Here is a 23,641-nt window from a genome sequence, read left to right on the forward strand (position 1 = left end):
GTTAGGCTCCTGGATTTTTTTGTAGCCACTAGTCCTCTTGAAAGTTAAGAACATTCATGTGAAGTGTACATTAATTTATGACGGTTTCTGTGCATATAGTCCAAGGTCCAATTAAAATCTTCTAATGTTGTTGTTCATATAGTAAAAAGTGATTTGTTGATCTCAGCCTCTAATCAATTTGTTCCTAGATTAGGTAGTCAAAATATGAGAAAAGGTATTCAGATGTATTGAGTTTCGATCTCAAAAATTATATAGTAATATTTTATGTCTCAATCATCGTACCGTCCAGAAAAGACCACAACATGCCTTCCACAAATAAACAAAAGTAGCAACATCGAGTTGGCCAACTTGAAATCCAAAGTGATATACTTGTATCCATATAATTCATGTATTTTTTTGGATTAAATGTTAAATTTAGTATCTCATTGAATCTAGTAAAAATGTTAGTTTTAATAAATGTGCACATGTACCTTTAATTCAATAACAACATTACTACAATATCGGCTTAATATATTACATGATACTTTTAAAAAAAAATTAATCAATTGAAGACATCAATGTATGACTTATTTGATTATTGAAGAATAAAAATATACCTTTTTCATGAAATAGGCAATCAGATTGATATTTTTATTGACAAAAAACTGTGGAAGATGTATTTATGTTTCAAATTAACAATATGTTCATTTGTTATAAAATTAAAAGTTCTTTTAAAATTCAAATTTGTTGTAGATTCATTAAAAGTTGATAATAAATTCAGCAATTATTTCTTTCCTAATCAAAAGTTCATGATAAATTAACAGTTGTCCCTTATGATGAGTCTAATGACTAGCGTATGAGGTGTTGTCACAATGATGTTTAGGTTCGAATCTCGATAAAGTCAAGGTAAATGCCTCCCTTATGTGCTAGTCACTATTCCAAAGGCTAGTAGTCGTCCGTGATTTACCTCCTCCGTGTTGGCCTTAAGACGGGTTGACGAGGACGCTGGAGGCGAGCATATTCACCTTTTTTACCACAATGATAAATTCAATAGTTATTCCTTTTCTATATTGTTAAAGTTCATGATAAATTCAGCAATTATTCCTTTTCTATATTGTCAAAAGTTCATGGTAAATTCAACAATTATTCCTTTTCTATATTCTCTGTTATGCTGCAACGGTTCCGGGTGCGATGGTTAAGACATGGAGTGTTATCACATGAGATATTGGGGTCAACACTCGGCGTGTCCGAGCATGCCTTGTCACCTGCACTAATAACTAGTAGAGATCCGTGATTTATTTCCTCCGTGTTAACTTAGGGACAGATTGACAGGTGTTGACTTATGGACAAGTTGACGAGGACACTGGAATGAGTAAATTACCTTTTACCATATTATCTTGCAACTGCTCTGTCTCATTCTTCTCCGGTTCCTTCTGGGGATTATTTCAAGGTATATGTTGATGGCCAACCCTCCTCATCATAGCAAGATGCAACTGCTAGTGTCCTTTTCCCATCCATGTTATTGTTAGAGAAGGTGGGCGTCTAGGGTTCTTGAGGCAATGCGGTCCCCAAATCGCTTGCTAATTATATAATCTTTGCATGAATGGAACAACTCCATGATCTTATAATCCGGATCATTAATTGCTAGGCAAATGGAAAACCCATCATTTATTTCTATCCGTTCGAAAATGACACTGCTACAAGCTCGATGTTTCTGAACCCTGTAAAAGGGTAGGGTGACTTGGTTGTTCCTCCGATTTTCAAATCTTCCAGTTGAAATGATGGCTAAATAACTACAGTGATTTAAATTTAATCAGTTGATTCAGTGTGATTCTTGAAACATTGATGAAGGCTGAAGGTTTTGCAGCAGGTGCTAAATGGTAGTAGGTCTCGTTTGCTAGGTAACTTCTTCCATGCAATGCCCTGATTAATGACAGGTGCCTGAAACAGGTGCTTCCCAACGGTGGAAACTTTTATGGGACTGGATCGGTTAACTCAGGATTAGTCAATAATTTTTTTTTTTTTTTTTGCCATGGCAGTCAAGGAAGACCCAATAGTCTTCCTCTCATGACATCTATTACTTCATTATTTGTCAATAATAAAATAGGAAAGATTGTGATTTTATTCAATTGGAAGCATATATTTCTCTGCCACATGATTGGGACCGGATCCTCGATCTCCTTATCTTGATCTGCACCTGGACCAGGATAAGGGGATTGGTGGGAGGCCACGAGCCACGACCCCCACCCGTTAACAGGTGGGGGGCCATTGCCTCCCACCAATGCAAAGGCGGGACCATGAGTTGGTCCAGTTTTTGCGGACCAAAAGATCTGCCCTCCACATGATTGTCCACAACCGTTACAAAATGTTCATGGTTCCACATGTCACCTTCTCTGGTCTTCCGCTCTGCTTGCAGACCTTGTCTTCCGCTCTGCAGATCTGATCTTCTGTTCTGCAGACCAGTCCTGTCGTTCCGCTTTGCAGATCTGGTCTTCCGCTCTGCAGACTAGCCCTATCGTTCCGCTCTTCAGACCTTGTCTTCCGCTCTGCAGATCTGATATTCCGCTCTGCAGACTAGTCCTGTCGTTCCGCTTTGTATATCTAGTCTTCCGCTCTGCAGACTAGCCCTGTCGTTCTGCTCTTCAGACCTTGTCTTCCGCTCTGCAGATTTGATCTTCCGCTCTGCAAACCAGCCCTGTCGCTCCGCTTTGCAGACCTGGTCTTCTGCTCTGCAGATCTGGTCAGCCGCTCTCCAGACCTGCTCTGACGCTCTAGTCTGCCGCTCTGCAGACCTGCTCTACCGTTCTGTAGACCTGCCCAACCGCTCTTTGGCACGTAGCAGAAACCATCCCCTGCTGGCAGCCTGAGATTATCCGCTCAGGTCATTTCAACTGTAAGTTGAATTTAATTCAGTATAACTTAAACTCAACTAATACCCATAAATCTCCGGCATTAAATTGTTTGTGTCCAACACCTTCTTTATCGTTTTTGTTTATGGTACTGCACCTCTCACAGGAAGCGACTAATGGGCCAAAGTTGCTTCTTTTTGTATAGTTTTTTTCTCATGTACCTTTCTCTGTGTGGAGGGGTACTTATCCTTTGTTTTTGTTGTGGTTGGGATTGGGAGTTCAACCATGGAAGGAAGATCATGAAGCTTCCATTATTTGGAGGGAGCCTGAGTTTGGCTGTGGATTGTAAAAGAGCATCTCTTATAGAATCATTCTAATGCAGTAGGTTGCCTTTCATCAAAAAAATTCTAATGCAGTAGGACTGTTTTGGTAGAGGCAGCGTTAGGGCCATTGACGATGAAGGGTAAATTCTGGCGTGGTTGTCAGGAATTATCGAACAGTTTAAGTTCTGCCTAGGGAATTCTTAGAACAAGGGTGTAAGCATTTTGCTAAAGCCTAATTCTTAGTCCCAGTGCTTTAGTTCTATTGCAGATTTTGTTGCGAAGAGAAGTATGTCAGCAAAATTTCTGCAAGCAATTGGGGATGACAATCCAGAGTTGCAGAGGCAAATAGGGTGCATGACTGGAATCTTCCAAATCTTGTACCGGCAACACATCGTCGCCGGGAGGCACCTGAATTCTAATAGCAACAACCACAAAAGTCATTGTTCAGGTAACATTTTGTTCTTTTCTGCTTCAGCAGAGGGATAACTGTTCTAGTTTTTTGTTTCCCTTCCTTTTGTTGTTTGAAGCAGTTTGTTTCAATAACTGTGGGTACTGTTAAATCCTTATTTGCAAGTTTTCCCACAGTGTACATTATTCCAAAACTTTGAGATGATGATTTAAATGGGGAGGATTATCACCTCGCTTTGCAATTAAAGAATATGAAATTATGAGAATATGTATTTCTGAAATTGTAGCCTGAAAATCTAAAGCACTAAACCTGAAATGTTTGCCTTTTGTCCTTAATTACTTGGTACTACTCTTCATGAATCATAATGTGACATTTCTTGTTCTCTCTCATTTATATTTAAAACTTTGCAGTAATAGTTTGAAAACTCATATGAATGCTGATGGAAGCTGAATTTGATCTGTTACATGGTCCAGATGTGTATTCTTGTTAGGTTCTGCTTGATACATCAGTTCTATGGACCTATCAGATATGTGAAAACACATGCAATTGCTGTTACGCTTTCTTTCACACCACGTATAAACTGTACATAATGCACCTTCCGTGGTACATACATATTACTTCTTGCCATTATTCACATTATTTATGTAAGCCAAGGTTTTTCACTTTCTTGAAAAATAAAAAAAAACCCTGTAATTTTGTTATGATACTCAGCACAAATGTTTTGCTTGTCTGAATTAGTTAGGGAATAAACTTTTTCATAATCGATCAACTATCCAAGTCAAATATTCTACTTGTGTAGGACATGCTCTTTCAAGCAGAAACTCAGCTGGAGACGAAAAAAATGGATACTCTCCTCAAGTTGTTCTAGTATGATTCCTGGTAAAGATCTTCTGTTTGCTAAATTACTTGTTCGTCGTGACTGTGTTTTTTTACCCCTTTTAGGGGAGAAGTCCGAGGAAGAGTTTAAGTGAGAATCGAAGAATTTCAATGGAGTCATCAAGAATTTCGTTCTCTTCTTCGTCTTGTTCATCATTTTCTTCTCTAGACTGTAACAAGTCTATTCAAGGAGAGCATCCCTCCAGAGATCAAATTTCGTATATAGAGCGCACTACTAAGGGTTCACCAAAATGCAAGGATCATCACATTGATGCAAAAGCAATGAGCTATAAAGCCACTAGTTATTCCACATAATTTACCAATTCAATCCAATTGCCAGTCTTTGAATTTTCGAGATGTAGTGAAGGAGGATACTAAGAACCATGTACGGAAACATAAAGACTCCCCAAGGAGTATTCAGCTGTCAAAGTCAATGGATGCTTTGGATTCCACTGGTTTTGATGGAAAATCTAAGATGCATGTGGATCTTGGAAAATCTATTCGAATCCTAGTTAAGCCTGAACAATCTTCCCAATACTTTACAGAAACTAATGAACCACCAAGAAGATCCTATGAAGGGAAAAAGACTTCATTGTATCCAGTTACAAAAGTAGCTCCGAGACTTTCATATGATGGAAGAGCCTCACATCCTTCATTGGATTCCCAAGAAAGCAGCAAATTCTCACCCAAACTCAGAGAGTTTCCTAGGCTGTCATTGGATAGCAGGGAGTGCTCTCCCAAGAGTTCTAATCTTGATTTTAAACCAAACATTGCTCTAAAACAAGTTGATCCGAGAAAATCACAACCACGAAAGATGACAAAGAGGATCTGCTGTCATTCAGTCACAAGTACAACAAGGAACCCATTAAGCCACATCAGAAAAGGCCTGATTCTGTCATCAAACAAATCTCAGTTTCAAAGGTTCCAATTGAACCTGCTCCTTGGAGGCATCATAGTAAGATCCATGCTCCTGAAAAGATGACATCTGGTGTTCGCAAAGCTCACATAAAATAGCAAGTAGAGTCTGTCTATAGTGAGGTAGAGAAAAAGTTGAAGGATCTTGAGTTCTAGCAATCCAACAGGGACCTTCGAGCACTTAAGCACATATTGGATGCTATGCATGCAAAGGGTCTATTAGAGAATGATAAAGGTGAGGATCAACCTTCCAGAACTTCAATTCACAGTACTTCACTAAGAAGTGATCAGTGTTTAGGTTCCACTGGTCCCCAAAACATGGTTGCTAGTCATCCTACATTGATGGAAGGAGAAAAAAGTCCAAGAGCATTTCAATCACCAATAGTCGTCATGAAACCTTCAAGATCTTTTAGCAGATCAGGTATATTGCCATCTCCCATTATTCCTCTCAATAGCTTACGGGAACTTAAAAGGTTACAGACAAGACTTCATAATGACAGAAAGATTGGTTCACTTAACTTCAGAATATGTGAAGACAAAGCTCCTGAGTCAATTGACAGAGAATCTACTAATCAATATCTTCAGTCCACATACAGGAAATGTGCACAAAATGAAAATGATACACATAAACGTTGTGCAAGTACGTTTCATGCCTCGCCTAGGCTGCTGAGGGAAATTAGAGGAGAAAATGGAATTCTAGCAAATTCATCGAGTTCTATCAGCCCTAGATTACAACACAAACAGCTGGAAAGAGAAAACAGATTGCTAATGTATATTCTTCAGAATCAGTCTCCTAGAGTCAGGCTCAGAAGAAAACCAGCCCAAGCACAACGAAATGATGATCAACTGAGTGACACTAGCAGTGGGGCAGGAAGTCTAACTCAGCAGATTGATGAAAAATCGGATGTGGAAGTAACAAGCTCCTACTGCTCTGCTGAACTTCGCTTTTCTTCTCAAGGTAAAAAGAATCCATCTAGAAGAACTGCTAAAGATGCTTCGTCTACCTTGAAACAAAGGTAAGTCTGTCCCTGATTTACTCCCATTTGCGAGAGGAAAACAACTTGGAAACTTTCTTACAGTATGGTCATATTTTGATTTTAACAGTAAATGAGTCATTCCATGATTCCATCTCCAAATGTTTTCAGTTCTGCATGTTTTTTAAGTATTACATTTGCACATGAAACCTCAATAAAAATTGTGGCTACATTTGCATGTTAACTATCCTGTACTTATTTTCAAAGTTTTAATGTCTAAAATTACAGTCTAGCCAATAAATTTCTCTTGTTTATTTCCACTAGAAACAAAGACATAAGAGACCATTAACTCACAATAAACTTCAGAAACAACGTTGTTATTTCTTATTGGACATTGCTTATGAATCTGTAATACTGAATTTTCTTGGGTGTCACCGGTTCCTACTGAAGAAATCACATATTTCAAGAGATGGGGCAGGCCCGGCAACAGCTGCTCATGAGAAGTCAGGTCCAATCTCTGTCATTGATCCTTCAGTATGCTGGGATGAGTTGCCTCCTGAGAGAACATCTTCTAATGCACTCAAAGGTATTAAGTCAATCAGTTTACTCTTTCTATTTCAACAATAGAAATTGGTAGTCTGCATACCAGATATCCTAAATACGATACAATCTATTTCACCACATCAAACTGTAGTCGCAAGTATTTTGTTAGGCTTCTTCAATCTGACAGAGAAAATGTGGCGCCCTTTCTCAAACTTCTTACTAGATGAAAGTGTCCAACTTATGAAAAATACAAAGCAGACAAGATTGATTAATTTATGCTAATCTTTTAGTTCCATTGATTCTTTATTGCTAGTCAACTCTCATCCTCCTTCAGAACGCTAGCAACTAATGCTGTCGTTCCATCTTGCAAGATTATAGAATTACAGACAAAGCAACTAACAAATTCTAGTTATATGCTTATAGCCTCAATCAAACACAACTTGTGAACATAAACATATGTCCTGCCACTTCCATGGGAAGCCACTTTAGATATTTACTTTTAGATTGTCATTTTCTTCTTTTATCACTTCTTTTCTTTTAAAGGAGAATCAAAAGGTGATTACAATCTATGAAGACTATTTAAGCACATAGTTATAGATTAAATATCTTTATACTCCATGCACCAAATACTGATTAACATGTGACCACAGGAATTATACAAACTTGTGGAATAACCAAACTTTTTTTTATTTTACAGACAACATGATTCAAGATTTAGTGTTGCAGTCCAAACAGAAAGCATGATGCTCCATCACCCAATTCAAGCTCTGGATCGAATCAGAAAAGGCTTTCAAAGGTTGAAGATTTGGTTCAGAAGCCGAAGCAGCAAAGTCCAGATCCTGCAGAATCTCCAGCAATTGACCACGTTGCCTTGTTGTGTGAAAGCCTGAACACGGACCATCGATATGTTTCTGAGATACTCCTAACCTCTGGCCTTCTCATGTTAGATCAAACGACCAAGCCCATGAGCATGCCTATCCAGTTACACCCCGACTTGTTTCACGTCTTAGAGCAAACAAAGGCTGCAGAAGAAAATACTAATCCAGAGAAGATTCACCGGAAGCTGGTATTTGATTTGGTGAATGAGCTTCTAATTCAAAAGTTGAAGATTGCAAGCTCAAGCTCTCTGCCCAACAAACTTGTTCAAGCCAGGCATGGCAGGCTTGCCAATGGCCAACGATTACTGAAAGAGCTGTGTTCAGAAATCGAACACCTCAAATCTGAGAGCTTCAATACTGACAACCACGACAAGGGTGACGCTATGATATCATGGGAAAAACTACTGTGGCAATCAGAAGATTGGCTTTATTCTAGTGCTGAATTACAGACGGTAGTCCTAGAGGTAGAGAGGTGTATATTCAGAGATTTGATCGACGAAGTTCTTGGTGAGGAAGGTGCATTTAATTGTCAAGAAAAGGCAAGCAGAAAACAAAGAGCTTGGTGCTAAGCAAGCATACCAGAATCTTCTGCTATCTGCTTCCCTTCCAAGCGACTGTTAACTAGCGAATTCAAAGCATTATCAGTTTTGTTAGAAGTTTGTTTTTTTGTTGTTGTTGAATAGAACTTCAAAAAGTAGTATTTCTCTACCAAAAAAGGTAGATCCGCTACCTTAGCGGCCCCCCTAGTGCCGGCCCCACGGATATGGAGGGAGGTTCATGCAGGTACACAGGCCATAGGCGCATGGCGGGATAAACCCCAGGTCGTCAGTTCCTGAGAATCGACCCCTGGCCATTACGCCAGAGATACCATGCGCCCACCGTCTGTGCTACGCCCTGGGGGCAGTAGTATTTCTCTACCCTTCCCGGGTTTCGTTGCTCTACTTTTATCAACCGTCAAAAATTAATCAAACGGTGTCTGTATTTTATCTTAGGGTTAATAACTTTGAGTCCCCCTGAAAATAAATGACCAAAATAACCCTAATCTAAATCAGATTTCTAAGAAAAAAATGAAAAAAAAAAAAAAAAAAATCCCATAAGACCATTGAAAGCTTAACCTTAACCAAATTTGATTTATATATAGGTCCAAAATTAACTTGTTCTTAGAAAAAATATCCTCACAAAATTCATACATGCACCAGTATAAATTTACCTCCTCCGTGTTGGCCCTGGGACGGGTTGGCGGGGACGCTGGGGGGAGCATATTCGCCTTTTTTTTATGCTACAATACATGCACCAGTATAAACAACAGAAAAACAACAACTCTGAAAGTGATAATCAATCAAAAACTCATTTTACCAAATAAAAAAGAGTTAAAATTCTAAATTAATGAGTCAAAATTAAATGAAGATGGAACAAAATTTATCATTAAAAAATTAAAATGAAGACCCTTTGACGATTTAGAAAAAAAATCACTCTTTTAATTTTTGTCCAAAGGTAAATTTTCATTTCAAAGCAGTTAAAAATACTTTTCGTTTCAAAAGGGTGTTGTTTTGAAATGAAAATTTACTTTTGGGTAAAAATTAAATGGATGATTTTTTTTTTCTAAATCATAAATGGTCTTCATTTTTTATTTTTAATAATAAATTTTATTCTATTTTTATTTAATTTTGATTCATTAATTTAGAATTCAGAGTTACTAATTTTCTATTGTTTATGCTAATACATATATGAATTTTATGAGGATATTTTTTTAGGAACAAGTGAGATTTTGAACTTATATAAATCAGGTTGAGTTAAGGTTAAGCTTTCATCTGTTTTATAAGATTTTTTTTATTTTTATTTTTCATTTTCTTCTTATAAGTCTGATTTAGATTAGGGTTATTTTGATCATTTATTATTATTATTTTTTTTACTTCATGTCAAAAGGAAGTTAAGTATAATTTTTTAAATAGAGAGGGACAAAATATAACTCACTATAAAATTCAAGGGACTTAAAATTATTAACCCTTTATCTTATTGTTAATTAGCTTCGGCCCGGCCCAATTCTATCCTGACTCCCGAAATCGCCGCCTGGCTCCGGAGTCCGGTCGTGCCGTAATGTCGATTAGGGTTTTTGTCAAGCTCCATCTCTCTCGCATCCTCCTCGAATCTCTCCCTACTCGTTCAACTTCAACCCATAACACTCGGTTCTTCTCGGAAAGTTCCGCTCGTCATGGAGCAATACTGTCAGAATCCTCGTCAGCCTCTGACTACTCTCGGCAAATTTCCATCGCCAGCCTGCTGCTGAGGTACGGTTTCCCCCAAAGCCAGCTGCACGAGTTCTTCCGAAAGCACCGATTTTTGATGAGTTCGTCGCCTTCTGATGTCGAGAAGTGCATTGGGATCCTCCTGTCCTACGGTCTGAATCAGAATTCTCTGGTCTCGATCATTTCATCCTGCCCTCAAACTCTAGAACTAGGGTTCCTCACGAAATGGAAGGTGGGATTCTCGGAGCTAGAATGTCAGAATCTTGCTCCTTCGTTCGTGCAGAGAACACTTGAGCAGTCTGCAAAGCTCAAAACTGAACCGAGTGACCTTCATTATGCTGTGCAGTTGATGAAAAGCCTGAGCTTGAGTGGTAAGACCATTTTTAAAGTTCTGGAAGAATTTCCTTTGGCGACCATCAAGCATTCCGGAGATATTAGACGCACGATGGATATGCTAAAAAGTGTTGGATTCAATAACGAAGATATAGATAGGATTTGTCATCTCTTTCCTGGAATCTTAGCATGTAATATTAATGGCAGGTTGAGACTTTTGTTTGGAGAGCTTCAAGATTTGAACTTTAGGTTGGATGAGGTAAAGCAAGCATTTCGCAACCACCCCAAACTGCTTCTAAGCATGGAACATGGGGAACTGACTCGGTACCTAGATCTCTTGAATAGTTTGAAATGCAGGGTGCCAATCAAGAAGATGATCCTGAGTAACGGACGATTAGCCGCATGCATCAACGTGAAGCTCAGAGTGGATTTCTTGTGCCAATATGGTTTGATCTGTCGCGAAGCTTTCAAGATATTGTTTGTTGAACCAAGAGTGCTCATATATGACTTAGAAGATGTAGAAAAGAAGATAGACTTTCTGATTTCCAAGTTAAACTTGTGCATCAAGCACCTGGTTGAATTTCCTGATTACTTGGGTGTGAATTTTGACAAGCAAATAATCCCACGCTTCAATGTCGTTGAGCATCTAATATCACGAGGAGGACTAGGTTTTAATGTAGGACTGAAGCATCTAGTGAGGCTCAGCAGGCATAAGTTTTATAATTTTTTTGTGAAGCCGTATCCAGAGTGTGAGAAGATTTTTGGGGGACTTGTTAGGGAAGCTGTTAGGGAAGCTAAACCGAGACATCCAGTTGACATGTGGAAACTGTTAAAGCCCCAGAAATTCACAGATACAGAGGAGGATGTGAAAAATATGAAGCTTTTGATGAAATCTCTGGTTTAGTATCGCTGTGGAATCCTCCTTGATAAAGGTCTGATTAGTGAGAAAAAAAAATAAGAGATTTGACATTAGCACGTAAGACTGGCATTGAACTTTTATAATCTGAAATTGGTGGCCTTAAAGACATCTGGAGATCTTCATTTATGTAAATCGCCAATTTAACTAGAGGGCATCCACTTCGCAAGGGGGTCATGCTCGTGAGTTCAAGCCTTGTTCTTCAATGGAAATTTGTATTCATTTCTAAGTTCATTTGAATGAAGGTCGTCTTAGGAAGTTTTGAGGGTTGTGGCAGGTCATAGAGGCAATTTGGTTTTGGAGGAAGGGTTGCCAGGTGGTTGTCACAGCAATGCTTCAAAATTAATCTCTGATTCAATCTTTTAAGGATGCTGTAATATTCTATTTGTCTGGTGTTGCATCCTGTTGCTGATAAGTTTTGCTGAATCTGTACTACTTTCATCTGTGGTTGCCAGAATAAATTCGACATGAGTGACTTGCCAAGTCCATTCTGCATCACGAACAACTGCAGCTTCAGTTTCTACAAGTTCATTAGTCTGTAATATTGTTCACCTTTTAGCATAAGTTATTTTCATTAGCTCCACTAAGGTTCGTAGTGGTTTACTGCAGAATGCCTTGGTGGTCTACTGCAGAATGTTCTGTTGGTTTAACCTGTTATGATCACAGCGGTTCGCAAGTTTACAATGCGTATTGGTTTTTGTCTCCTCCCAAGAGAAGCGTGTGCCATAAGGAGTAATATTTTATCTTTGAGACATGAAGTAAATCATATGCCAACGGATTCAATCAGAAATTAACAGGAATTTAAATAATCGATTCTTGTCATCAATCATGTATAGGATCTTCTATGTTTGGGAGATGGATGTTGGATCCTTATTTTGATGTGATGAACTAAGTTAGGTTAGATTTTGTTTGATTTTGATCCTTGTGTCTAAGTGTACAGGAGCTTAGGAGCACAGGAAGTCAAGCGGAAGACGCAATTGGCGAGAAGGACGGCACGGGAAGGGAGCTAACGGGCTCGATGCGTTCGAGGGACGAAAGAGCTACAGAAGAGTACACCCGTGACTGAGAAGAATGGACGTGACGTTCGAGGGACGAGAAGCCGGAGCGAAAGCCTGTTTGAGGAGAAGGTCGGAAATTGAGTTCGGGCGAGTCCTATTTCGGCTGGCCGCAATCACCCAAGCGAACGGAGCAGCGGAAAATCCAAAGGAAAGTTGGAGCTATTTATATGCTGTAGCATTGAGGACACCCTTCATAGCGTTGAGGGCGCCTTCAAACCAGTCAAAGTGTCTATTTCGCATTTGGATAAAATTTTATCCAAATGCCACGCTGGAGGTGCCCTCCATGCTTATGGGAGGCGCTCTCAAGCCGAAGATAGAGTTTACAGGCTCTATAAAAAGGGCCCTGGAGCTAGGGAATTAATCATCAACTCTTGTACTCAATTCCTAGCAACCGTTAAACTTTCATTATGTGTAAAAGACTTCTCCGTCTTCAGGGAAGGAGATTCTTTCTGAGCTTTGTAATCGCCTTGGATTAACAACCACTTAGGTTATAACCAAGTCAATCCCTGAGACTCTTCTTTAATTCTGTTATTTTATTTTTTTATTTATTGTTGCACATTAAGAGTTGAAAGAACGAGGGTATTTTTTTTTTGTTTCAGGCAATTTACCCCTCCTCTCTTGTCGGTTCGTTGCGCCAATAAGTGATATCAAAGCCCAATCGCCTCAAAAAGACTAACCGTCGACTGAAGCATCAAGATCAAGATGATGGCCGGTGCAAGCATTCACCCTCCAAAATTCGACGGAGACTTCGGATAATGGAAACGTCGGATGGAGACATTTTTCAAAACAGATTTTGAAATTATGTTAATTATAAAATATGACTTTGTAGTTCCAAAAGATAAAGAAGAATATCAATGGACGAAGAAGAAGCAAGCTGACTTCGTGGCGAACGGTAAAACAGAGTTCCATCTGCTTACTGTTCTTCCACCCCAGGAGGTCAATCGAATTGGTAGCTACGACTCCGCCAAAGATCTCTGGAAGAAGTTCCTAGAACTCTACGAAGGCACATCGGAAGCAAAGTTAGCAAGGCGAGATATTCTCCGAACCTAGCTAACGAACCTGAGGATGAACAATGGAGAAAAGGTAGTGCAACTCCAAGCACGAATCAAGGAACTGATTACTTAACTAAATAATCTTGGAGAATCGGTAACAAATCGAGATTTAATTCGATATGCGCTCAACGCCTTCCCAAGAACTTCAGAATAGGCTTCCTTAGTAAATGCATACTATATCTCTAAGGATTTTAAGGTAAGTACGCTAGAAAATTTGTTTTCTACTTTTGAACTTCATGAATCTCGAATTGCAGAACCTAAAGAAATAGAAAAGTCAAATCTCAATATTGCCCTAAAAGTCAAGATAGACGATCCTGACTCCGAAACATCGATCGATGAAAATTAAGCGGCTCTACTGATAAGAAAGTTCAATAAATTTATTAAAACTATTAAATTTAAATCACGGTCGAGAAAGCAGTATCAAAATAAAAAGACGGTCCGTTGCTACAATTGCAACGAAGAAGGGCATATCAAAAATGACTGTCCAAAACTGAAGAGCAAAGATAAGGAAAAGAACAAGAAACTAGTTCGACCCAAACATAACCTCCAAGTCACGTGGGATGATTTGTCGTCCTCCGAATCTAAAGTCGAAGCCTATGTTAGACTTGCCCTAACAGCAAATCACCAAGTAGAAGATGAGACAAACTCGGAGATGAGCATCGATGAAAGGGGAGATCAGAAGAAGAAAACTGCGATGAACGGGGAGCATCAGAAATTGAGGTAAGTAAGGTACGTGCTCTATCTTCTAAGTAGTCTTTTAAGTTTATCAAGGTTCTTACAAAAGATTTAGTGAATTCAGAAAAAGAGATTGTTGATTTAAAAAGAAAGCTAGATAATTTAAATTCATAAAATGATAAATTAAAAATGCAAATTGAAAGTTTGAAAACAAATGCATGCTTAAAATCAAATAACTCTCAAAAATCAAAACTTAGAATTTATGGAAAATTAAACTGGTATATTAGAAAACATCAAAGATAACTTTAAAAAAAATACCTAGAGGATATGTACCCCTCAGATATTTAACCAACTCAATAGGAAGAAACCTATATTGGATTTCGAAATCGTACTTAGTTTAAATTTTTTTTAAAGCTTTTAGAAAAATTAAATATTTAAATTCCTTAAAAGGTTTTGTCTAAAAATGGTTGATGATTCAATAACCAAGAAGACCTAGTGCTTCACTACAGCCTGGAAGCCGATTATCGAATTGAATGTTTAATTGACAAATTGATAATGCTTTTAAATCCTTGTCAATTATGTTTTAAAATTTCATTTTTTTTTTTATGTTTGTATCCCGTTCTTTTTGATGTGATCAAAGGGGGAGAAATATATACAAGTTCTAGGGGGATTTGGGGGAGTTAAGTTTTTATTATTCAAGATTTTTTTTTTTCAATTTTGAATTACATTTTATGTTGTAATTTCTTTTATTGCAAATTTATGCTTAAAATATTTATTTTTCAATTACTACTTATCAATTTTTACCTTAACTTGAACATCGGTTGATGCACATAAAAAAAAAGGGGGATTGTTGGGCCCCAACCAAGTTAGGTTAAGTTCTATTTGATTTTGATCCCTGTGTCTATGTGTGCAGGAGCTTAAGAGCACAAGAAGTCGAGCGGAAAACACAGCTAGCGAGAAGGACGACACAGGAAGGGAGCCGACAGACTCGGTGCGTCCGAGGGACGAAAGAGCTGCGGAAGAGTACATCGGTAGATGAGAAGAACGTACGCGACGTTCGAGGGACGAGAAGCCGGAGCGGAAGCCTGCTCAAGGAGAAGGCCGGAAATTGAGTTCGGGTGAGCCTTATTTCGATTGACCGCAATCACCCAAGCGAACGGAGCAATGGAAGATCTAAAGGAAAGTTGGAGTTATTTATACGCTGCAGCATTGAGGGCCTCAATGCCCTCCATTGAGGGTGTCCTCAAACCAGTCAAAGTGATCGTTTCGCATTTAGATAAAACTTTATCCAAATGTCACGCTGGAAGCGTCCTCCATACTTGTGGGAGGCGCCCTCAAACTGAAGATAGAGTTTCCAGGCCCTATAAAAAGGGCCCTAGAACTAGGGAATTAATCATAACTCTTGTACTCAATTCCTAACAACTATTAAGCTTTCATTATGTGTAAAAAGCTTCTCCGCCTTCAGAGAAGAAGATTCTTTCTGAGCTTTGTAACCGCCTTGGATTAACAACCACGTATGTTATAACCAAATAAATCCCTAAGTCTCTTCTTTAAGTCTACTCTTTTATTTTTTTTATTTATTGTTGTATTTTAAGAGTTGAAAGAACGAAGATAATATTTTTTTTATTTCAAGTAATTCATCCCTCTCCTCTTACCAACCCGTTGCGTCAATAATGGATCTCACTTTTTTACTACCATTATTTGTCAACAGGGGTGAGGTTAGGTCAGGGCTGACTCAGTTGATAAATACATGTGATAATGATGGCAGTAGTTAGGAGATCAAAATTTGATAGAGAATTTTATCAAATCTATATATCTCCACTCATATATTTGTCAATTTAGAGACCACTAACATGGCAGTACCATGTTTTTTGTTTGTCAACATGGTAAACAGCCCTTTACGCATCGTCTATTTCACCTCAAGACCGACATTTTATAATGGACAGATACCACGCAAGAGAAGATGCTTTGAAAGTGCCAAAGATGGATAGGAAATGTCCCACGAAAGGCATTCGAAAGTTCGTTTTAGAGGCAACCATAAATCTAAATGTCAATTCAGTTATACGCAAGAAGCAAAGCAAAAGCTTAAGTGTGGTTATCTTATGCAAAAAACCTATGGACGGAAGTGATTATCACAAAGATTGCACATAATGATAAGGAAAATGAAATTAAATATGATAATAGATTAATGTGCTAAATGAAAATATATCATTTCAAATAAAAAAAATCAAAGCTGAATTAGGTATTGAAAGGAGATGAATCGGAAAATGAAATTAGTATGAAATGGTAACATATTATTTTAATCACTTTTTTAAAAACGATAATAAGAAACAAACATCATAATGACACCAAGAATAATGTTAGGAAGAAAACGTTGTTAGTTGTTTTATTACATGGTTCAACTGTAAACCGTAATGGAATTCTTCATACTACGATCCTGAGTTGGGGGGAAAAAATCATATCTTTGTATGAGAATCAATTACTTACCAGAGTTAAACTGGGTAAAATTCCTCGTCAAAAGGATGAAACAAAATGAGGCCTCAGCTGTTTAGTGACCGTAAATGCATCTCACAAGGATCCCTCAGAAAATGAATTTAAGGTATAATGATGGTCTAAGAGAGATTTCACTACCGCACAACGCTAATAGTATCAGATCCTCGTATATCTCCACTTTGAAGATGCAGATAACTTGCTTTTTCAAATAGGATTCTCACACTCAACTCTCTTCAGTTATAGCACAAAGCCTCTCTGAAACACCAAGAAGATCAAAATTAGAAAAATAATTGCACTAACAGAAAAACAGAAACAAGATCAATGTTCTAGGAAGAAGCTTAGTGAACCATAATAAAGTCCTACAGTCCGAATGCATGGCCTATCTAAAATATTCAATCATTTTCAGAGAAAGATGAATCTCCTTACTCATATATTCATATGCTACAATCATTGAAGTACCCCATGCTGACATGCTGATAAACCTGGGACCCAGCCCTCTATAAAAGCCTTTCCATCCATCTTCAGCAATCAATCTTCTAATCACTTGTCTTACATTTGGTTTCTGAGTATTGTCCATAACCTAAACAGAAAATTATTAATTAAACTGGAGACAGGCATTGTCCATAATCTAAACACAAAAATTTTGAATGAGCAGGAGCTATATGGGTATTTCAATACCTAAACAGAACATTCATGATTCAACTGAGGTATCTGGGTATTTCCATAACCTTAAAAAAAAAAAAATCTTGACTGAACTACCTTGAAAATAACTAATGTAGAAGCATGAAAAAGGCTGACTGGACAATAAAACAATTCATAAGACAATTAAGGTGAATCCCAGTGTATGGCATCTTTATCACAAATCAAAATATAATTTCAAGATCTATAATTCATTTACTAATTGAGATTAAAGAGGTGATGCTCCTTGTTTGTATTGTAGGGATCAAGAATGTTCTAAACACATTCAATTTCAGTTTATGATCTGATGACTAAACTTTATCAGTGAGAATAAACTATTTGAAGTACTAAAAACCAATCTGAACTGTTAAAGTTAAGATGGCTACCTGCAGTCGGGTCTTGATAGTGTCAAGTGGTGTAGTGATACATGATGCTATAGAAGCTGCAACAACACCGCCAGTTGCTTGGACACAAATTATCTTCAACTGACTAGGAGGAACATTTTCTTTGTCATTGCCATGACCTAAGAATCTGCAAAATTGATCCAGCATAGACTGATCATTTCATCAAAAAGAGATGTTATGATACAATGCATCAACAAAAGAAGCAGATTTTTCCTGAGGAAAATGGTTTTCTTGAGAGAATCCTATAGCTATTAGCAGTAGAATGGTATAGCCAATATAACATAACACTTCCAGATTATATAAGGTTAAACATTTGTATCAAGAGGAGAATCTCTAACATGAGAGGTTTTTCCTTGCAAGCCAATGACAAAAAACCTGTCATCATCCAACAAAATTAGAACTGTTGAAACATGACATGCAAAATAAGAAGAAAATTGATTGACTAAAGATTAACAAAGATGTGGTCAGGGGACCTAGGGTTAGGGACTGAATTTAAACATGTCCCAGACCCTGCTATAGGAAAGAGAGACCAGAGAGGATATCAATGGAGAATTCCCCTTCTTGTGGGAAAGAAATCCTTGTGAAAAGAATAGGGGACCTACAATATTATCGCATGTTGTGACTTGTGAATCAACAGGATAGGGGAATTGGATTATTTATTTGCTTGAGCAAAGCCCAATTACTACAGAATTATCATGAGAAAAAAAATGAAACAATAGCATTATGGGAAAGTAGATAATTTCTGAACTATGGACTCACTGTAGTTGTTAACAACTCTCTTCTCCCTCAAACTGAACAATATGACGTGCATCAGACATTGGTGTTTCCAGGTTACCAAATCAGCTCGTATGAGACAACTTGCCTAGAAGATGACCTTCACAAACTTTGTGATGATATAATCTATGCAGCATCTCCACAATACTAAAGCCCAGAATCCCACGTAATGTCATATTGGATGAGCCACCTGATCTATGAACCATTATGCAATCTATCAAAGAAGACCACAATGACTAGCAATGAATCATTTCATGATGCTTAGTTTGAGAGAAGCAAGGATGACATGGCTGCCGATGTGGTCAACTATGATAAGGACGGATAAAGACAAACATGCTCATTGTTAAAGGCATCACAAGCCATCCATAGAATTCTAAAGAGTCTCAAGAGAATAAAAGAAGATATAAAAAGGTTTGTGATGCCAAAGAGCAATAGAGATGATTCCCGGAATGTAAATTTTTAGAATAGGAGGATAGTGACAAACACAGATTGACATTATTGATGTTGGATCTAATCCTCTAAGTCCACCCATGCTGGGGAAAAAGCCTGAATTGGCATATTTAAACAAGCCAGACAATACATGAGTGGACAAGATCAAGGAAGGCATCTTTGGTGGACGTAGGAAGAGTGATGAATCATAATTTCCCAAAAAGAATGAGCATAGAAAGCATTATCTCAGGTATGCTTGTACATGCAATCAAAAGGAAATGCCAACAAATGAACATAAGTTACGACAATAAAGCAAGCAGTATATTATCCACTCGTCTATTAGTTCAAAAAGAATAAGCTTTTCAAATGATTAAAAAGGGAGGGAATCAGCATCAAACCTCCATATAATCCGTTGGCTTGATCCATAACTTGCCCACCACACAGCACTAGAAGGAGCATATGTCATGATAGACAGACCAAATCCTCTGTAAAGTCCCCTGATTCCTTCAGACTTCAAAATTTTACGAGCAACATCAAATCCACCATTATATTTAGCGAAACCAGAGTATCCTTGAACCATCAACTTTTGGCTAACCTAACAGATATCCAACTTATCAGGAAAAACAGTAAAAGATACTTCCTTTTCGTAGTACTAAAGATGAATAGAGTTGCATTAAAGTAGAATGTAGATAATCCCTGAAGTGATTTGATAGAATCTTAAAACTAACAAAGATGTTGGCAAAGCATGCAGATGAAATCCCTAGGTGGTTGCCTGTTGGAATAAATTTCATACCACATCTACAGGAACAAACACAGCTTGCGAGCATAGAGACCCTGACATGCCAGCAATGCCATTAGCTATAGCAGCTTGAACTGGTTCAGAAAGCTTAAATGGATCCACCAGCTTTAACGAAGCTGCCTTTGTCATCTCCAAAGAAGTGAGAAAAATGATCCGGGCAGGAATAGCTCCAGTTATTACTGTCCCAAACCCCCTATAGAGACCAGGTATGCCATCAGTCTTCAGAATATTTTTGAAAGCCGAAAATGCATTCTTCTGCACAGCATCTTTTGAAGCCACTTGCATCCTGGTCTTTATTACAGATAGAGGATACAGTACCACAGTAACACCACTGAAAATTCCTGCTCCAACAACATATAATTTGGTCTTGTCAAGCCTGCAGAATAAAACACAAGTTGCAACTATAACAAGAAACTAGAATGATGAAGAAACGTAGGTTGTAATAAACAAACAGAAACATAACTACGACACATAAATTAGGAAGAGAGTAAAATCAGTGTTCTTGGCATGAACACCTTTCAACAATAATGAAATGGGCAAGTTGTAGGGAAATCATAGCAAAATAACCTCCGTACAATTGAAAATGAAGTGGATCAATTTGTTCTAATCTGCAGCATTTCCCATGGATGCCAAACATTATATCTCAAATCTCATCTTTCAGAACAAACTTTTCTTAATATAACATCTCAAGGTTCAAACCTAATGATTCAATCATAGTTGTTTGTTTATGACAAAATAGAGCATTTTATTTCATCAGATAGACCGAGCTTCCATCATTACATCTATTTAAATACTTTTTTTTTTTCAAAAAAGAAAAGGCGGAGAAAAATAACAGCAAGCACAATACGCAAGAAGCGTAAATGTTGTCAGCAAAATAACCTCAACATGTAATAGATCTAGGGTGACGCCAAACATATTGAATCTTTCAAATAGAAAAACAAGAACGGTCTAAATGAACAAACCTCACAAGAACATATTCAGGTTATCAGCAAGATCCGGACCCAGAAGACAATTACAACCAGGAATACTCAGAAACCCTAAACTTGATGGAAACAAAACCGAACAAAACATCATGAAGACCCCCAATGGCAAACTCACACCCAAGTAAACAAAAACAAGATCAGCGTATCAACAGAGAATAAACACACAAACGGTGTTAGCAACATCCAATCGCACTAAGAAAGTCGAATCTCAAAGGGAAAAGAAGGAAATAACAGCTTACTTGTCCCAGTTAATCTCAGTCTGATCGAAAGATGGGACCGCAGGGCGAGCAATCTCTCTTGAACCCATCTGCTAAGCTACCAGTTCAAATCAAGAAACCCCGAAGAAGAAGGAATGGCTCCAACTCAAGACACTGCGATCGAGAGAGTAAGAAAAGGGAGGAAGTTGACCGCCGGAAGAAGCCAAAGGTAAGGCCGGTCGGGTTGGGTACTGGTGCGTTTTTCAGGCTGCGTATGACCTGATACGCTTTAAACGGGTTGTCCGGCATAACTCAAAACTCTCTTGACCTTCCCGAAAACGGGCTTGGGTCCAGATGGCCCATGCCCCAGCCAGACGGAGCCATGAGCTTCAGTGTCTATTTTTTTTAATTATATAATATTATTATTAAAAAAAACTAATTAAGATTTTAATATTTACCTAATTATATTTGAAAATATAAATAATATGACTAGATTAATATGGATATTATATTAAAATAAAATGTATTTAATTGTTATTTAAAATTGACCTTTCGAGTTTCGATGTTCCACGGATTATCTACATGTCTTTAATAAAAAAAATTCAAAATATAACTTTAATGTTAGTTTAGGGAGTGTATTTAATTAAGAGATTGAATGATTTTTATTAATTTTTTTAATAATAGAGTTTTATAAAATTAATAAATTTTTATTAACTTTTATAAAATCTCATATAATTGTGAAATTTTTTTTATGGAGTTCTATAGACTTTTATAAATATTTGTAAACGAAAACTTGGGAATTTACGGGAAAGAAAAATTTTAAGTTTCGTTATTGCCAATATGATAAATATCATTTCACATTCGATTCGCTATTATATCTCTTTATGCATTAACATTTGTTCATTGTTGTTTTTGAGAATCAAATAATTGATCAAAATAATCAACAGCATGAATTTGTTTTGACAAGGACGATGAAGCTTCATTATCTGGTTCAACTAAAAATTCATCAGAATGACACTCTTTGCGAAAAAAATTAAGCAATCTGGCACAAGCCAAAACAAGCTCGTCTTGTATAGTATATAAAAATAGAGGAGTTGTTCTGAATATTTTAAATTACGATTTAAATATTTCAAATATCATCTCAATGATGTTCCTCAAGGAGGCATGATGATGATTGAACAACTTTTTTTCATTTTCTGGATGACGACCTTGGTCAGTGAATTCCTGGAGATAATATCGCATACCTCAAAGTGAGCCAAAAATTGATGCCAATTTGTATATCCACTATCCACTAAAAAATATTTACCTATAAAATCAGACCAAATTAAATAACATATGCAATTTTGAAAAATTAAAAAAATAAAATAAAATAAAATAAGCAAGTAATATATAGAATAAAATATATATACTTTGCGGAACTTTAAGTCCATTATTTCTTGATAAAACATCTGTCAACCATTTGAATTATGGATAGATCTTCCTACCCACTGAGCACATATATGAATCCTAAATCAAAGTTACAAGTTGTCAAAACATTTTGAGAAATCATTCCACGACGATTAAATTTATTTTTTTAATAAAATAATAAATAACAAACTGTCCATAAGAAATTTTTTCAACTTTTTATACTTTTAATTTACTTGGGCTAAAACAAAAAGAGAATCAAGTCTCACCTTATACTTTAAAAAAATAATAATATAATTTTAAATCCAATAATATTATAATAATTTTAAATATTTTTTATTTATAAATTTGATCAAAATTATCGTGAAATATTGGTCTACTATTTAATTTGGTCAAATTTTTAATAAAGTATTGCATTGAAAGAGAAAAAAAACAATCATAATTTGAGAAAAAATAGAATATATTATAGTTTTTAATATATCGTGAATCAACTGTAAAGGCACAGAAATAGGATAAAGGGTTTGCTAGAGGAGAGGGTACGAGGGGAAAAGAGAAAAAAAAAATGAATTCAAAAAGTTAATTCAAATTAATAGATTAATAGATAAACACAAACAATAAAATTCACGATGACCCAAAAAGAAAAATGCATGTAAAGAGAAAAAAGAGAGAAACTCAAAATAAAATATCTGAGCTTATGGATTATCGGGTTGGCTGGTACAAGTTGTGGGTTGAGCAGCAATTAAAGCCTTTATATCCCATGATTATCCTAACAAAAATGCTTAATGCAGATCATTTTTATAAACTGAAAGCTTATGACGAATTGCAGAAGAAGAAGAAGATGAGAATCTCGAAAGAGATGGTCAATGATGTGATCAGTAAGGCAAACAAGTCACTTAGTAAAGGTGAGGTTTTGTGGCGCTTGATGCTGCGACTCGACCTTGATGTTTGTTGTGCCTATTCTAGGAATCTTGAGCAATTGGACACTTTTATTACCTCTCAAATCGAGTCACAATTGGACTCGAAAAATCTCCTATCTACAATCAATGAGCAAATTGTCGAGCAATCGAGCGAGCAAATATAGCTGTGAGAGCACTTGACAAAATATTTCAGAGGACTCTCAGTTTCGTATAAAATACATACTCGAGAAGGAACTCGAAGAGTGGAACGATTGGGGCATGCAAAAGGTGATGTAGGCTGCTAAGAGGTTGAAAAAGGATAGGTCCTTTAAGATCAAAGAAATAATTAAAATCGAGAAGAGAAAGGACTTATTCGTAGGAGATTTGAAGTATATAGAAATCTCAAGGGTGAGGAGCAGACTTATTTTATTTTATTTTAAAAGTTATACTAAGTATTTTGGAGAGCTCTTATTGGTTAAAATTTGTATCCAAGAAATTCTAAAAGAATCTATAAAAATCTATTGAAACTTTTGATATCAAAAGATTTTCATAGAGTTT

The 23,641-nt window shown here is 37.0% G+C and overlaps 3 protein-coding genes across 5 annotated transcripts; 2 read left to right on the top strand and 1 right to left on the bottom strand.

Annotated features, from left to right (window-relative positions):
• The first annotated feature begins 3,284 nt into the window (after positions 1-3,284).
• Positions 3,285-8,315, top strand: LOC122041418 (protein LONGIFOLIA 1-like). The gene is made up of 5 exons (XM_042601094.1): positions 3,285-3,291; positions 3,420-3,599; positions 4,799-5,357; positions 5,519-6,367; positions 7,595-8,315. The coding sequence occupies exons 1-5, from the start codon at positions 3,285-3,287 to the stop codon at positions 8,313-8,315; spliced, it is 2,316 nt and encodes a 771-aa protein (XP_042457028.1).
• Positions 8,316-9,786: 1,471 nt separating this feature from the next.
• Positions 9,787-11,943, top strand: LOC121975668 (transcription termination factor MTERF15, mitochondrial-like). Of its 2 annotated transcripts, XM_042527462.1 has the most exons (2): positions 9,787-10,363; positions 10,533-10,668. In XM_042527462.1, the coding sequence occupies exons 1-2, from the start codon at positions 9,844-9,846 to the stop codon at positions 10,535-10,537; spliced, it is 525 nt and encodes a 174-aa protein (XP_042383396.1). In that variant the 5' UTR covers positions 9,787-9,843; the 3' UTR covers positions 10,538-10,668. The 2 variants fall into 2 exon arrangements, with proteins under 2 accessions (XP_042383396.1, XP_042383388.1); XM_042527454.1 differs by having other exon boundaries at positions 9,787-11,943.
• Positions 11,944-16,299: 4,356 nt separating this feature from the next.
• Positions 16,300-21,048, bottom strand: LOC121975680 (solute carrier family 25 member 44-like). Of its 2 annotated transcripts, none has more exons than XM_042527476.1 (6): positions 20,826-21,048; positions 19,598-19,979; positions 19,203-19,399; positions 17,584-17,728; positions 16,946-17,099; positions 16,300-16,774 (listed from the first exon to the last, which is right to left on the bottom strand). In XM_042527476.1, the coding sequence occupies exons 1-6, from the start codon at positions 20,891-20,893 to the stop codon at positions 16,743-16,745; spliced, it is 978 nt and encodes a 325-aa protein (XP_042383410.1). In that variant the 5' UTR covers positions 20,894-21,048; the 3' UTR covers positions 16,300-16,742. The 2 variants fall into 2 exon arrangements, with proteins under 2 accessions (XP_042383410.1, XP_042383416.1); XM_042527482.1 differs by having other exon boundaries at positions 19,598-19,944; positions 20,826-21,037.
• Positions 21,049-23,641: the final 2,593 nt, after the last annotated feature.

This window comes from Zingiber officinale, chromosome 1B (assembly GCF_018446385.1).
Source record: "Zingiber officinale cultivar Zhangliang chromosome 1B, Zo_v1.1, whole genome shotgun sequence".
Taxonomy (NCBI): Eukaryota; Viridiplantae; Streptophyta; class Magnoliopsida; order Zingiberales; family Zingiberaceae; genus Zingiber; species Zingiber officinale.

Coding starts and splice junctions, on each gene's coding strand:
- LOC121975668 (XM_042527454.1), top strand. CDS start 9,844: ATGTCGATTAGGGTTTTTGTCAAGCTCCATCTCTCTCGCATCCTCCTC.
- LOC121975680 (XM_042527476.1), bottom strand. CDS start 20,893: ATGGGTTCAAGAGAGATTGCTCGCCCTGCGGTCCCATCTTTCGATCAG. Junction 17,100..17,583: donor CTATCAAGACCCGACTGCAG/GTAGCCATCTTA, acceptor TTTTCTGTTTAG/GTTATGGACAATACTCAGAA. Junction 16,775..16,945: donor TGTAGCATATGAATATATGA/GTAAGGAGATTC, acceptor TTGGTGTTTCAG/AGAGGCTTTGTGCTATAACT.
- LOC122041418 (XM_042601094.1), top strand. Junction 3,600..4,798: donor CCACAAAAGTCATTGTTCAG/GTAACATTTTGT, acceptor TTCGAGATGTAG/TGAAGGAGGATACTAAGAAC. Junction 6,368..7,594: donor TCGTCTACCTTGAAACAAAG/GTAAGTCTGTCC, acceptor TTAGTGTTGCAG/TCCAAACAGAAAGCATGATG.